The following is a 15,476-nucleotide window of genomic DNA, read 5'->3' as shown; positions in this document are numbered from 1 at the left end:
ATTATAATTCAATTGCAGTTCAACTTTTCCCCCTCTGCATACTGAATATTTAACCCTTTATTTTCCTTGGTCCTAACATATTTATATGTGCGTATGTACATAATCTACATTAATACTTATACATTTGCCATTACAATACTCTCTATATGTATATGTACTATACTTCACAATTACAATCCTACTACAAGTTTAATTTAAGTTTAATGGAAGCTCCTGTTGCACGCCGATTTACGTGTACTTACGTACATATGTATGCATTTTATATGTGTGTGCAAATATACTTATATGTATAGATGAATTTATATGTATATGTTGGAGATGCAATGCCAATGGCTTTGATTGCTGCTGCTACTGCTGCTGCTGCCGCTGTGATTTACTGCCAAGCTACGCCTCAATGTTGTTTCCAACTTGTAGCTGCAATAAAGGGAAGTGAAAATAGAAGAAATGTTCTTTAAGTAAAAATGTGCAAGTCACTTAAACTACTACTTGTAGAAGCTTGTTGTGATATTCATTTGTGTTTATTAATATTAAATATTACAATATATTTGTACATCAAGATAATAAACTGCACACTTATAGAGACGGTGAATGAGAATAATCCAGTCCATATGGCCGAGAATATCTTAAAGTTTTGAATATTGGTTTTATATATTTTGAATTGATTTTTTTATAAGATAGACAGACGTTAATACTTTTCCGCATGCATTAATCTGCGGTGCTGTAGATTTACGACCAGATGGCAGAAAACAGTGTAGTTACAAAACAAAGTATGATATCAGCCCTGGGTCGTTTGACACCAACGACTTACCACTTATCATCTAATATAGTAATTTTAAATAAGTCTTTTTTAGAAAAGTAAGCCTGAGAAGTATTGCACCATACGTTTATCACAAAAAAAATGTGTCAACTTATCAAAAAATTTGTACTCTACAAGCACTTTGGATAAGTCGCTTAGATAAACTTTGTGCCGATAATTTCTTTTACTTTGTGAATCGGTAGATATCTTTTCCGGTTATGTGATTAGCTGAAACTATTAGTGTTTCTTAGCATTCACAATATATTTTAATAAGCATATTTAGTTTCTTTTCGATAATTTGCTTAAAAGTTAATAATAAGTCTGCAAATGATAATCCAGCGACCCTATAATGAAACGCGCTCTAGGACGACAATCGTCTTAAATGTCAAGAAAGTCAGGTAAGTCGTAATGTCGCACTGCTCGAATGCCGTTCTATGTATTACATTGCCCAGAAGATGAAGATTATCCAGAAAACAAAAAATATTAACCGAATGGTTCGAGCTATGTTAGCTTTATTATCCAAATAAAGAGAGTGTTGGTAGATTTTCTAAATTATTTCATTTATTTAAAAAAATGTGAACTATCATGAACTGATGTGGTTTCGCTGACAAATCTACCTACCGCAGATATGTGCATTCACAGGTACGGTCTATGTAGGTAACGTTTAATTTTCATGGGTCTGTCATAGATCATATGATCTAACTTGCGTAACTTAACTTAACTTAGCTTAATAAAATTACCTAATTTAACTTAATAAACTTGCGTAGCTTAACTTAACTTAGCTTAATAAACTAACGTAGTCAAACTTAACTTAACTTAAAAACTTGGGTAACTTAACTTAACTTAAGAAGCATACGTAACCAAACTTAACTTAACTTAACTTACCTAACCTAACATAACTTAACTATTTAAACTTGCGTAACTTAACTTAACTTTACTTAGTCAACTTACTTAACACTTAACTTAACTTAACTTAAAAAACTTACATAAATTTACTTAACTAAATAAACTTAACTTAACTCAACTTAAAAAACTTACATAACTTTACTTAACTTAACTAAATAAACTTAACATAACTTTACTTAAAAAACTTACATAACTTTACTTAACTAATATAAATAAACTTACGTAACTCAACTCAACTTAATATTTTGCCTAGCCTATGAAAAGCTGTGTCAACGGTTAATTAAACCTCATCTTAACTAAGAAACTTAAGATTATTTTAGATTCCTACGTAAATTGAGACCTGTTCGAGAATTGGTCTTGCCATATCTTCATTTCAATAATTCATAAAAATAAATGTTTGCAGGAATTATTTTTCAAAATAATATATTTAATGTTCAACTACCGTTCTTGTTCTTATGAATAAAAATTAGTGGTTTTCATATAAAATATAATAAACGGTGGTTAAATTTTAAGGGCCGATGTTGAATGTCAACCACATCTAAACATCAGGTTCTTTCTGCATTTGATTTGACATTTTCTAATCTCAGACTAATTCAATTTGATCCATGGAAAGATGCACAATTGAGCAACGCGTTAAAGTTATTCAGGCTTATTATGAAAACGGGCGTTCAAATCAAAATGCTTAGCGCCCACTCCGTAAAGAAAACCATCTTCAGTGATGAGGCACATTTTCACCTCGGGGGGTTCGTCAATAAGCAGAATTGCCGCATTTGGGCGAATGATAATCCAAGAGTGATTGCCGAAAAACCAATGCACCCACAAAGAGTGACTGTTTGGTGCGGTTTATGGGTCGGCGGTATCATTGGGCCGTATTTATTCCACTGCCGGTCAGGCAGCTACGGTGAATAGTGTTCGCTATCGTGAGATGATAACGAGCTTTTTATAGCCCGAATTGGAAGATATGGATGTGGACGATATGTGGTTTCAACAGGACGGTGCCACTTGTCACACAGCTAACGAAACAATGGCTCTTTTGCGTGAAAAATTTGATGGCCGAATAATCTCACGTCGCGGCGATGTCAATTGGCTGCCAAGATCATGTGATTTGACACCGTTGGACTTCTTTCTTTGGAGTTATTTGAAAGAAAAGGTGTACGTCGATAAGCCAGCAATAATTCAAGAGCTGAAGGATGAGATAATATGGCACATTAACGGCATAGAACCTCAATTATGCCTCAGCGCCATCGAAAATTTGGACCATGCGATGGAGGTGTGCCGCTGCGGCCGCCATTTGGCCGATATTTTGTTCCATACGTAATTGAGCCATACCAATGGTATCATAATAAAGAGAAATGCCAATAATTTCCCTTGAAATTTAACCACCCTTTATTTGCTAGGAAAACCTGTTTTACCGCTCGAGAACTAAACATAAGGGAAACAACACGGCAAGTGTACAAGCCCGTCGAAAAACTTCATCTCTTTGATTTTGATACAATTTGGTGGAGATGCTCTTCTATACAATATCTTAATTATGAAAAAGAGAGGGAAAATAAAATTGGGCGGTTGAAGAGATATACAGAGGTGTTAATTATTTATATATTTTTGAATTCTATTATTTGTCAAATAATTCTAGATTTAAGAGAAAATAAAATGGGTAATTTTTCTTCACTTTCCTAAAAGAAGTTAAGGGGACAGATACCTGTAAAATTTCGAAAAAAAAATTTTTTTTTCATAAAATGTTAATGTAATCCTTTAAGAATGTGCCAAAATATTTTTAGAACGTAAATTTAAGTATTTCTTATATTATAGATCGTCAACCATGACGACTCTATTCTTTGCGTTCGGGCGTTGGGAGAAAAATTCGCTCAAAATTCATTTTTTTAAGCATTTTATTCCGCGATTTTTTTCCATTTTTTTTAATTCATATAAAAATTATGGCATTAGTAAACAAAAAAATTTTTGTTTTTTTGTATTCAGGTCACTGACGCCGATGCTACAATGCCCACCGATAGAGAAGCCCAGCTGCGACCTTCCTGGAAGAATTGAGTGTACATCCGCCATTTTAAATGATTAAAAAACATTTTTTTTAATATTACTTTAATGTATAAATAAACTGTATGCCAATTTTAATGAAAATCAGGGAAAATATGGCCGTTTACAGGTATCTGTCTCCTTAAAGAAACAAAAATACGAGAATTTTTTTCGGAACCATTTTTTTTTGCTTTAAATATAAGCTAAATTAAAAAACATCCCTTAAATTTCGAAATCTCCAATTCTTTTCAAATATGCTTAAATGAAAGCTTGGAGCTTTTCCTTTAAAAGTATACTCTCTTTATGGGGAGACAAAATTGCATGTATGAATTCTGATCTTGAATGCACTATTCCGTCACGGCGCTAGAGATCACCTGCATTCACAACTCAAAACTTTTTTTGAGAACTAAGAAATTTAAGTTTTTCGGTGGGTTTCATAACCTAATTACCAGTACTTACAAAAATATATTTGCAGAAATACAAGGTGGCTCAAAATTAATCACCCTGTTGCAAGATGTAAAATTTTTGCAAAGGGCGTCGTCATCACTCAAAATCTTTTTGAATTCAGTAAAAGTTATTCCAAAATAAAATTGATGATTCATTTTGCGCCACCTTGTTTCTCATAAGTATATTCATCATTTCAGACCTCTTTAAACCCCATGCAATTCTTTGACAATAGACCACTTATTTCCTCTTTGATACTTTGCTTCTAACATAAGCATTCTTATTCTAAAGGGTGTTTTTTTTAGAGGTTAGGTTTTCAAGATGAAATAAAACGTATATAATTTAATGTTATGGCCCAGAATTTAGCTTTATTATAAAGATAAGGGTTTGCCATTATGTTTTAAAAATGATTTCGGGCAAGTGGCCGCCGCGGCTGGCTCGAATAAATTCCAGCCGAGAGGCCCAATTTTCGACCACTTTTTGCAGCAATTGGGGCCGTATGTCAGCAATAACGCGCCGAATATTCTCTTCCAAGACGTCAATCGTCTCGGGCTTATCTGCGTAGACAAGCGACTTCACATAGCCCCACAAGAAATAGTCCAGCGGTGTTATATCGCACGATCTTGGAGGCCACGCCACAGGTCCACGGCGCGAGATAATGCGCTCACCAAAAGTTTCCTTCAATAAATCGATTGTTGCGTTGGCTGTATGGCATGTAGCGCCGTCTTGTTGGAACCAAAGGTCGTCCAAATCAACATCGTCCAATTCAGGCACGAAAAAGTCATTAATCATGGCTCTATAGCGCTCTCCATTGACTGTAACATTATGGCCGGCTTCATTTTTAAAGAAATATGGACCAATGATTCCCTCTGCCCATAGAGCACACCAAACAGTGACTTTTTGAGGATGTAACGGCGTCTCAGCAATGGCTTGTGGATTATGTTCACTCCAAATGCGACAATTTTGCTTATTGACATACCCATTCAACCAAAAGTGAGCTTCATCGCTGAACAAAATTTTCTTGTGATGTGTCGCGCGAACCGAACCATTATTTTCGTAATAAATTTGCACGATTTGCAAACGTTGTTCAGGTGTAAGTATATTCATTATGAAATGGCAAACCAAATAAATGAGCATAAATCAAGTGACAGCTGTCAAAAAGACCATCTACGAAAAAAGTAGTGCCAACTTGAAAACCTAACCTCTAAAAAAAACATTTTTATATTGACTCCTACTCTTACCTTTATAGTATACCTCCCGGTACATGGTGGGACACGCAGCCTTGCCATTCACCTTGCTTGTTTTGAAGTCGATATTAGTGCGAATAGGCCGGTGCAGTAGCGGTTGCGGTGGTCGATAATTATTGCCAAGTGGTGCTTTGGGGTGATCGGGGCTGCCTTGCATAAGGCGACGGAGGGCGTGCAACTGTAAAAAGGGTAAAATGTTTATTCCGTATGAATGTTGTAGTAGCTGAATAAAAAAAATGTTAAATGTGTACAGTTTTTTTTTGCATATTTAACCACTTTCATATTTCTTCTTTCTAGTGCGAGGTACTTTATTGTACACATGCACGTAGTCTGTACTATAAAATTATGTGTATATAAAAGTATGCAAGCATGTAAGCGCAGAAGCATTTTATAAGTAAAAAATAACCGAAGTAATTATTTATTAATTACTTTTTCTCAAAGTCAATATACAAAACCACTCCTTTGGTTATTCACTAGCAATTTTCTAGTCTGTTGCATCGCAATGAATTCACGGCAAAGTTTAATAGCTTTCTAATCGCCAGACATCAATTATCGTAGCCATGTACGGCGCTAATAAGCTCAGTACGCCCGTATGCTCTATACTTTCTCATAGTTTTTTTCTTTGATTTTATTTTCATACATGTGATTATGGATATAATCTTGGCTCTTAGCCAGAGCTAACTCCACTTCAAGCCACTCAAACACCAGTCACTTTTCAATGCAATTTAATGCTTTGCCTTCAAAGTTTCAGCGAGTATGCAAAACCCATCTCTAAAATATCCAGCCATGCGCTCGAAATAAATAAATAGCAACAACTTTGAGGCTATCCATACTACAAGCAAATAGAAAAATGATGAAAATAGATACTTGTACAGTGAGTTTTTGAAATATTGCTACGCCTGTACATAAGGGGTCGTAGTCATATTTCACACTTTTGAACTAGACAGCTACAATATACAAACAGACAAGCAATGAAATGCATATTGGTCAAATAAGGTTTTCAAGAGCAAAATTTCATTAAAAAAAAATAAATACCAAAATTTTCCTCATAAATTTCAAAATAGTTAATTTATTAAGGTCGGCGCATTAGCAATTAAGTGACGTTAAGTTAACGTCCCTTAAGCTAAACCGTCTACTACTGAATCATATTTCTTGCAGACTCTATCATGAACAACTTTAAGAAATATCTCACAATATGGCTTATCAAGCTAAGGAGCTTAAAATCTTTGCATTCTTTGGTCGTTGAACTCTTTGAAAGGGCTATGAAAGTCAATTTTAACCACTCGTTTGGATACACTTCTGTGTTATAAATTGAATTAAATAAGTTCTCCACTAGACTTGTATTTTCCTCGCCGATTTGTATTATAATGCTTCTACTGACAGGTTGTCTGGGGCGACAGCTTTAATCGATTTTTATGATTTATTGTCCATGAAATTTCAGCATTTGCTATTTCTGCTCTCTCAAAAGAGAGTTAACCACAGTAGAGCTTTACATAGGAATATGGTATTAAAGAGGTTTACGTGATGCTTAAATATCGTTTTAAGTTTTAGTGTGACAGCAATATTCGTCCTGTAGCCTTGCGTTTCTTCTTTGAGCTCTTTCTGATGACACTTCGTTATTGAATTATTGAACATACTTACAAAAATAGGGATCAAACGAGGTACAGAGAACTTAACAACGAGATTTGAGGCAAAGTACGTCACGCAAAAATGAAGTGGATGAACAGCCCATCTGGAGAAATTATAGGATACAAAAACAACACGACGAGTCTAGCCTTCACCAAAAATTTAAAGAAACTACCGGAATTTACTCCAAAACTATGACAAATATTTTATTGAATGACAATAATTAGGTCGTGCTAGATCCTTGTGAATAGATAAAAGTCTGGAAAAAATATATTCATTCCCTTTTCTCTGACTATAATATCATAGATCTGCATATCAGGCAATACCTAATGAAAATTTAACGCGACCAGCTATAAAAAAAGACGAAATGAAACATATCATCAAACCATCCAAGGTTAATAAAGCAACAAGTCCCGATGAACCTTAGTCTGAAATTTCGAAATTAATAAAACCGGAAAACATTGAAAACCTCCAAATAATTGTCAACTACAACGACACGGAAAAGTATTCACAAGACTAGCTCAAATCTACTTTTATTGCATTACCAAAGAAGAAATGTGCAAAAAAATGCTGCGATTATAGACTTATAAACTTGATGAGTCATTTATTAAAAATAGTTTTGAAAATTATACCTAAAAGAATTTACAAGAAGTGTGAATCTCCAATGAGGGAAACTCAATTTGGGTGAAAGGAAGCATGAGAACACGTAAAGCTCTACTTCGCATTTATGTATTAGTTGAAAACTACAAAGACGTTCAAGAAAATTTGTTTATGTGTTTCATGGAAAATGAAAAAGCATTTCCCACTGTTCAACACGATAGAACTCATTGGGATTCTGCAAAATATGAATATCGATACATAAAAAATTAAATGTATTAAGAATCTCTATTGTGAGCAGACTCCAGAGGTAAATATAAACAATGAAACTACGGAAACAAAACCTATACTAAGAGAGGTTAGACAAGGATGTATTCTCTCGCCATTACTGCTTAGCATGTACTCTGAAAGAATCTTCCAATAAGCACTACTAGGGATTACAGATGGCTTAAGGTAAATGACATAAATATTAACAGCATCAGATACACTGACGATACAACCCTCTTAGCAGACAAATACCTTAGACTCTCTACTGGAACAAGTCAATGCTGTTACGCGCTGCAAAAAAATTTTCGGTTTAAATAAAACTAAATAAATATATATTCGTCAGAAGAAGGAACGTCTATACTGATACAAGCTTAACAATTAATGACAAGCCCTTAGAAAGATGGCAAAATTTCAATTTCAAATACTTAGGCTGTTGGATTAACGAAATTTTGGATCCTTTAAAACAACTAAAAGCTCGAATTAAGGGATTTTAGCGCAGCATTCATTAAGTACGAAAAGTCCTCATTAAGACTTCAATATAAAACTAAAAATCCGATTTGTTAAATGTTTTGTGTTGTCTGTATAACTGTAGGAGGTGTGTTCAAAAAGTATCGCGTATTTTGAATTTGCGCAGGTTAAGTATATTCGAATTTCGATTTTTTTGTGGTGATATGTTGGTACTCATGTCTCTCACTCATGCCGACGAGTTCGGCCATTTTGAATGTTCAGTTAATTGTTGACAGCTGCTATGCTTGCACGTGTTTCGGCTCGCTTTCGATTTTTACCTATTCAAAAAGATGGATCAAAGAGCCTATATCAAATTTTGTGTGAAAAACGAAATTAAGTGCGTTGATGCATTCCGAATGTTGACTGTGTCATACGGAGAAGCGTCTTTGGACCAAAGCAACGTTTATCGGTGGTACAAAATGTTCTCAGAAGGCTGAGAAGATGTGAACGACGAAAAGCGTGCCGGACGCCCGAGCACTTAAACAACAGACGAACAAATTTATGAAGTGAAAAAAAATGGTATTGGCCAATCGTCGAATCACCGTTAGAGAAGTTGCTGATGATCTAGGCATCCATGATTTGGGCAGTAGACGGGTCGCCGCAAGATTCGTATCCAAACTGTTCAATTTCGACCAAAAGCAGCATCACATGAACATTGCTAATTAGATGTTGGACTCTGTCCGCAACGACCAAAACCTGCTCCAGAGGCTCGTAACTGGTGACGAATCGTGGGTTTATGGCTATGATGTGGAAACCAAAGCTCAATCATCTCAATGGAAGCTGCCGCATGAACCAAGACCGAAAAAAGCGCACCAAGTTCGGTCAAATGTAAAAGTTTTGCTTACCGTTTTCTTCGATTGCAGGGGCGTTGTGCATCATGAGTTCTTGCCACAGGGTAAAACAGTCAGTAAGGAATATTACCTACAAGTTATGCGCAATTTGCGAGAAAGAATCTGCCAGAAAAGCTCGGATTTGTGGAAGAACAAAAATCGGCTCTTGCATCACAATAACGCCCCTGCTCACACATCGTTGCTTGTGCGCGACTTTTTGGCCAAAAACAACACACTTACGCTGCCATAGCCATCGTATTCCCCAGATCTGGTCCCTTGTGACTTTTCCTTGTTCCCGAAACTGAAGAGGCCCATGAAAGGACGACGCTACGCTAAGTTTGGCGAGATAAAGACGGCATCGAAGGAGGAGCTGAACAAGATAAAAAAATGATTTTTTGAAGAGCTTCGAAGATTGGAGAAAAAGTTGGCACAAGTACATAATATTTCATGGGGATTGCTTTGAAGGGGACAAAATAGATATTAATGAATAAATAAATAATTTTTGAAAAAACAAAAAATTTGCGATACTCTTTGAACACACCTCGTCTACTATGGAGACATGGACTATTAAATCCACTGACATAAATAAAATAGAAGCATTTGAGATGTGGATATATTGCAGACTTCTTCTTCTTCTGCGGCGTGGAATTCAACATGATCGTGAATTACTTAGTGAATTACGCTTTTACCGAGGACTTTTATTTTAACAAAAAACAATAATTTTATCAATAAGTTAATCAATTATTTGTTCGCCGTTGCTGTTTACAACCTCTCCCCACTTCTCGACCAATTTGTTGATGCCGTTCCGCCAAAAATCGCCTGGTCTGGTGTCAAAGGAGTTGTTGAGCCAGTTTTTTTAGGTCCTCTTTGTTATCAAAGGTAACGCCTTCTTACGGTTTGACAGGGAGCGGAGACAACCTCCCATTAGAACTCTTGGAGTGCGGCTTTGACGACTTGTGCAAGATGGGGCCTGGCGTGGTCGTGAAGGAATATGATTTGACCATGTCGATCAGGTCTTTGCAGTCGAATAGCCTCAATCACGCGGTGTAGCTGGGCAATGTAGAGCTCGTTGTTGACCGTGGCGTTCTTTTTGAGCATTTCCTACCAGTCCCACCAAACACATATCATGATATTCTTTGGATTTAGATCCGGCTTGAATTTCAGCTTGGGCGCATCTCCTGGACCCATTCACTCCTTGCTTTGCTTCATATTGATGTACTTCGTGATTCATATTCACAACTTCTCATCTCCTGTCATGATACGGTACAAAAAGCCCTGTTTATAACCGCGTGTTGCTCGATGGCGGGCGAGATGCTAAGTAGAAATTTGATGACGACTTTCTTTGTTTTTTTCGTTCAGCTCGTGAGGCACGCATGCTCCCAATTTTTCGATAGATCCCATTGAATGAATGTGATTCAGAATCGGTTCAATTTTTCCGCAATTCTCGACTGGTTTGGTGGCCGTCCTCCTTCAAAAGTGATTTGAGACGTTCTTCATCGAAAGAAGGCTTTCCGCTGCGGGACGTGTCATCGACGTCAAAGTCGACATTTTTGATCTGTGCAAACCATTTCCGTGCTGCAGACTCGCCTATGGCACCTGCTCCGCACACGCCGCAAATGCTGCGGGCTGCTTTTGGAGCTGTTTGACCTCGATGAAAGGAAAAAAAACAGGAGTCGAAAATGTTGATGGTTGCCTCCTGGGTATTCCATTTCTAAGCTTCAAAACTAACACAAACAATTATATTAGATAACTCAAAAATTGGAATTATCGGAACTAGAATTGGCAATATAAGAACTAGACTGCAGTCTGCGATAAATCGACATGTATATCATGAAATTGTGGCTAATATAATTAAAAATAACATATGTATGTATATAATGTGATATTTAAATGTAACAAAAATTTATGATCGCCAACATTTGAAATCGAATTGTCAAATAAAGACGAAGAAAGGTATATTCAGTCAAAAAACTAACGTTTAATGTACAGAGTGCAGGTAGTTGCATTGTTACAGAATACTCTTGTTTCATGGCGGCCGCCGTAGCCGAATGGGTTAGTGCGTGACCACCATTAGAAATTCAGAGAGAACGTAGCTTCGAATCTCGGTGAAAGATCAAAATGGAGGAAAAGTTCTTTCTAACAGCGGTCACCCCTCGGCAGGCAATGGCAAACCTCCGAGTGTATTTCTGCCATCAAAAAGCTCCTCATAAAAAATATTTGCCGTTCGGAGTCGGCTTGAAACTGCAGGTCGCTCCATTTGTGGAACAACATCAAGAACCACGCCACAAATATGAGGAGGAGCTCGGCTAAACTCGCAAAAATGGTGTACGTGCCATTTATATATATATATTATATATATATATATGTATGTGTACATGTATGTATATAGGTATACTCTTATTTCAAACATCACATCACTTAAAAAAATAATGGAAATGAGACTAGCCTCTCCCTTATATCATGCACATTAAAGCTCTTCATGATAAATAATTGTTTTAATCGTGATTGGGGTAAGTTATTATTTTATAGTGTGTATGAGAGATTCTTATTCTCTACCCACCAAAAATAAGAAACATGAATACTCAAGAAAATTCAACATTTTTAAATACTCAAATTTAAGTGCAGCCATGCAGAGCTTTAGAGTTTCTTTAAGCGACATATTGACTTATTGCTTCAAAAATTCCTCACAACTTTTACAGCCAGCACTGACATGATAACACGTGAGTTTCGCGCGTTATTATGCACACCAACGCGCACAAAAACTTCGGGATGTGCTTGAGTAAACGCGTACATAGATTTATATGTACATGAACACACACATGTGTACATATGCATGTAGTTGTAGGCAGGATGGCGTCGACTGTAGTGAACCTTAAATAAATGAACTACAAAAATGTAACGCAAATGTTAATTAAGCGAATGATGGCAGCCTGCAGCGGGTGGTCGAAAAGCAGGAGAGTAAAAAAAAAACACAAAACAAAAAACAAAAATACAAGAGAGGAGGAAACAGTGTAAAATGAAATGAAGAGAAAAAAATGCGAGAGAAAGCCAACCAAAGCAGATTGCGGTCTGCTGCATTTCAATGGTGCCCCTGAGACTTGATTATGTAGCACGCGGGCGAACCAACAACAACACAACGGCGTGCAAAATGACACTAGTAAAATACACACGCTCGCACGCTCCCTACATATATATAAGCATACTTACGAGTACAAATATGCGTACTCATATGCGTGTTGCTGTAAATCGGCGGGTGTACATTTGCTCATCCATATGCAAAGCAGACAAAAAGTGGACCAAAAGTAGACGGAAGTGAAGGCACGTGCGCGTATGCCACGGATTTGCTCTACGCGAAAGGATAAAGGCTGACTATACGGGCATATAGGTGTGAGAGTCCGAGAGTTGTATGTGTGTATGTGCGTGTATGAATGGGAGGCACAGCAAATGCGGAAATATTATCTGTTGTAAAGACAGAGAGCATTCTCTACAGCACTTCACTACGCTGCGGCAGATAATGCAGCAAATTAAAGCGCGCCGCAGTGGCACAAAGCCGTCGACTGACGGGAAATTACTAGTACGTACAACAATGAAATGGAAGCGTTAAAAAATCAACCGCCAAGGTAACAAAGTAAAAGTCTGTGAAAATGTGTACAATACAAACAAATATATGCATGAGTACAGCGCAGACTGGAGGCATTGAAAAATGAGAGGTAAAAAACATTTTTATGAAAAATGGCACTGACATTTAACGAACGGCTGCTGTTTTGTCGCTGCGGAGATCGCAATTAAAGCATAGGTATATGTGAGTACACTAGGGCGGGTCAATTTGAATAGAATTCTTTTATTTAATAAAGCTCGGGGCAGTTTCGAATTCTACCCAAAATTATAAGGAAAACAGTCAAAATTCAATTACTTGCACGACAAATTTTAGAAAGAGCTACTCTCGCGGCCGCCGTAGCCGAATGCATTGGTGCGTGACTACCATTCGTAAGCAAATCTGCGTGCATGCAACATCAAATGATAGAAAAAGTATTTCTAAAAGCGGTCGCTCCCCAGCAGGCAATAGCAAACCTCCAGTGTCTGCCTTGAAAAAGCGCCTCATAAAAGCCATTTGCAGTTCAGAGTCGTCTTAAGACTGTACACACTCCATTTGTGTTAAAATACTTTGCGTTTTATATCAAAAAAAAAAGTCGAAGCACCAATTTTTGTTCAAAATTCACAAAAATTAAAAAAATATTTGAAAGAATTATCAACAAAACTAAGAATTGTTTAATCAAAATCACAAAAATTAAAAAAGTTTCAAAATAAAAAATTTTAATAAAAACTTCTAGATTTTTAGCCCATTCGATTTTAGTGTTATATTCAAAATTTTAAGTTTTTCACCAATTTATTATTTCAAGCGATGTAAAGAATTGTCGTCCATATAAAGCAAGTTTTTATATGGACAAAAATGCTTATCCTCGCGTGCAAAAAAAATTATTTTTATTTACATATTTATATATATATTCTTTTCATTTAAACAATCGCAAGATGGCGCTTCAAAGCAAATTACAAAAATAAAAATGTCCGCGGCACAAGTTTGTAAAGGGTGGTTAAATTTCAAGGGCCGATGTGGAATGTGAAACATACCTAAGCGTCAACGACACAGTTGGACTTCTTTCTTTGGGGTTATTTGAAAGAAAAGGTGTACGTTGATAAGCCAGCAACAATTCAAGAGCTAAAGGATGAGATAGTTTGGCACATTAAGGGCTTAGAACCTCAATTATGCCTAAGCGTGATCGAAAACTTAGACCATCCGATGGAGGTCTGGGCCGATATTTTATTCCATACGTAATTGAGCTATACTAATATTATCACAATAAAAAGAAATGATAATAATTTCTTAAAACAATAGTATTTTATTCAAAATCAACCCCGGCCCGTAAAACTTAACCACCCTTTAGATAAGGAACTATTTGCATTTCGTGGTCTTCGGAGGTGTGCCGCCGAGGCCGTGGCAGTGATTTGACCAATGTTTTGTTTTACATGTAATTGAGTTATACCAGTATTATCATAATAAAGAGAAATGACAAGAATTTCCTAGAAAAATTGTATTTTATTCAAAATTGACTCCGGCCCTTGAAACTTAACCCCCCTTTATTAAAAAGAAAAATAATATTCAATAAAGATAATTTTTTTTTTATAAATTTAGGTGACTTGAAATTAACCTTAGAGCAACACTCTAATGGAGCTCTTTTCATAATTTGTATGTACAATAGAATCGGAATCCGCTAAGAACGATGTCGAAAAAAATGTTGCCTGCCCCAACATACATGTATATATAAGTGGGTATGTAGGTAGTCGAAATGCTGGTAGGTATGACGAAATGTGGCACATAAGTAGTGCGATGTTGGTTATCTTAAACTGTATGTACAGGGTGGGCCATATAGCGTTTGCTTTTTAAACCACCTATTTTCTTGAGAATGGTAACACAAATTACATGTCAAATGAGTTCACAATTTACTTAAAGGTTTGACATTTACGAAACGAGACACTATACGCTTGAACAAAATTGGGAAATATTGAAAACCTATTTCCCAAGTGGTGAGTCTTCTTCTTCTTTTCTGATGAAGCTCATTTTCACATCGGTGGCTACGTCAATAAGCAAAATTGTCGGATTTGGGGCTCAGAAAATCCACACGTTACTGTAGAGAAGCAAATGCATCCACAACGAGTCACTGCTTGGTGCGGTTTTTGGTCTGGCGGCATCATCGGACCATTTTTTTTCGAAAATGAGCGAGGAGCTGCGGTTACAGTAAATGGCGAGCGTTACCGTAACATGCTCAACGAGTTTTTGTTTCCAAAAATTGAAGAGGATGACACGGACGACATTTGGTTTCAACAGGACGGTGCAACTTGTCACACTGCCAAAGTTATACTCGAACTTTTGGGTACCGTTTTTGAAAACCGAATAATCAGCCGAAATTCCGATATCAATTGGCCGCTTCGGAGCTGTGATTTAAGCCCGTTGGATTATTTTTTGTGGGAAGCCGTTAAGGACAAATGCTATGCGAACCATCCAGAGACGATTGATGCTTTAAAACACGAAATCGAAGTGGCCATTCATGAAATTGGATCCCAAACAATCGAAAATGTGCTTAGAAATTGAGTTGATCGAATGGCCTACTGTAAAGCCAGTCGTGGCAGTCATTTGAACCATATTAATAGGACTATGAATAAGTTCGT

General features: G+C 36.6%; 1 protein-coding gene across 1 annotated transcript in view; it reads right to left on the bottom strand.

Annotated features, from left to right (window-relative positions):
* Nucleotides 1-299: 299 nt before the first annotated feature.
* Nucleotides 300-15,476, bottom strand: part of LOC128857548 (carbonic anhydrase-related protein 10) — a 163,496-nt gene continuing 148,319 nt past the window's right edge. The window contains exons 7-9 of the mRNA XM_054093300.1: nt 5,419-5,602; nt 809-818; nt 300-414 (exon numbers count right to left, since the gene is read on the bottom strand). Of these exons, the coding sequence (XP_053949275.1) occupies nt 300-414; nt 809-818; nt 5,419-5,602 (309 nt within the window). The remainder of the gene's footprint in view (nt 415-808; nt 819-5,418; nt 5,603-15,476) is intronic.

The sequence above is a fragment of the Anastrepha ludens genome, chromosome 3 (genome assembly GCF_028408465.1).
Source record: "Anastrepha ludens isolate Willacy chromosome 3, idAnaLude1.1, whole genome shotgun sequence".
Classification (NCBI taxonomy): Eukaryota; Metazoa; Arthropoda; class Insecta; order Diptera; family Tephritidae; genus Anastrepha; species Anastrepha ludens.
The sequence above is the reverse complement of the archived record's forward strand: the minus strand, read 5'-3'. Positions and strand labels throughout refer to the sequence as shown.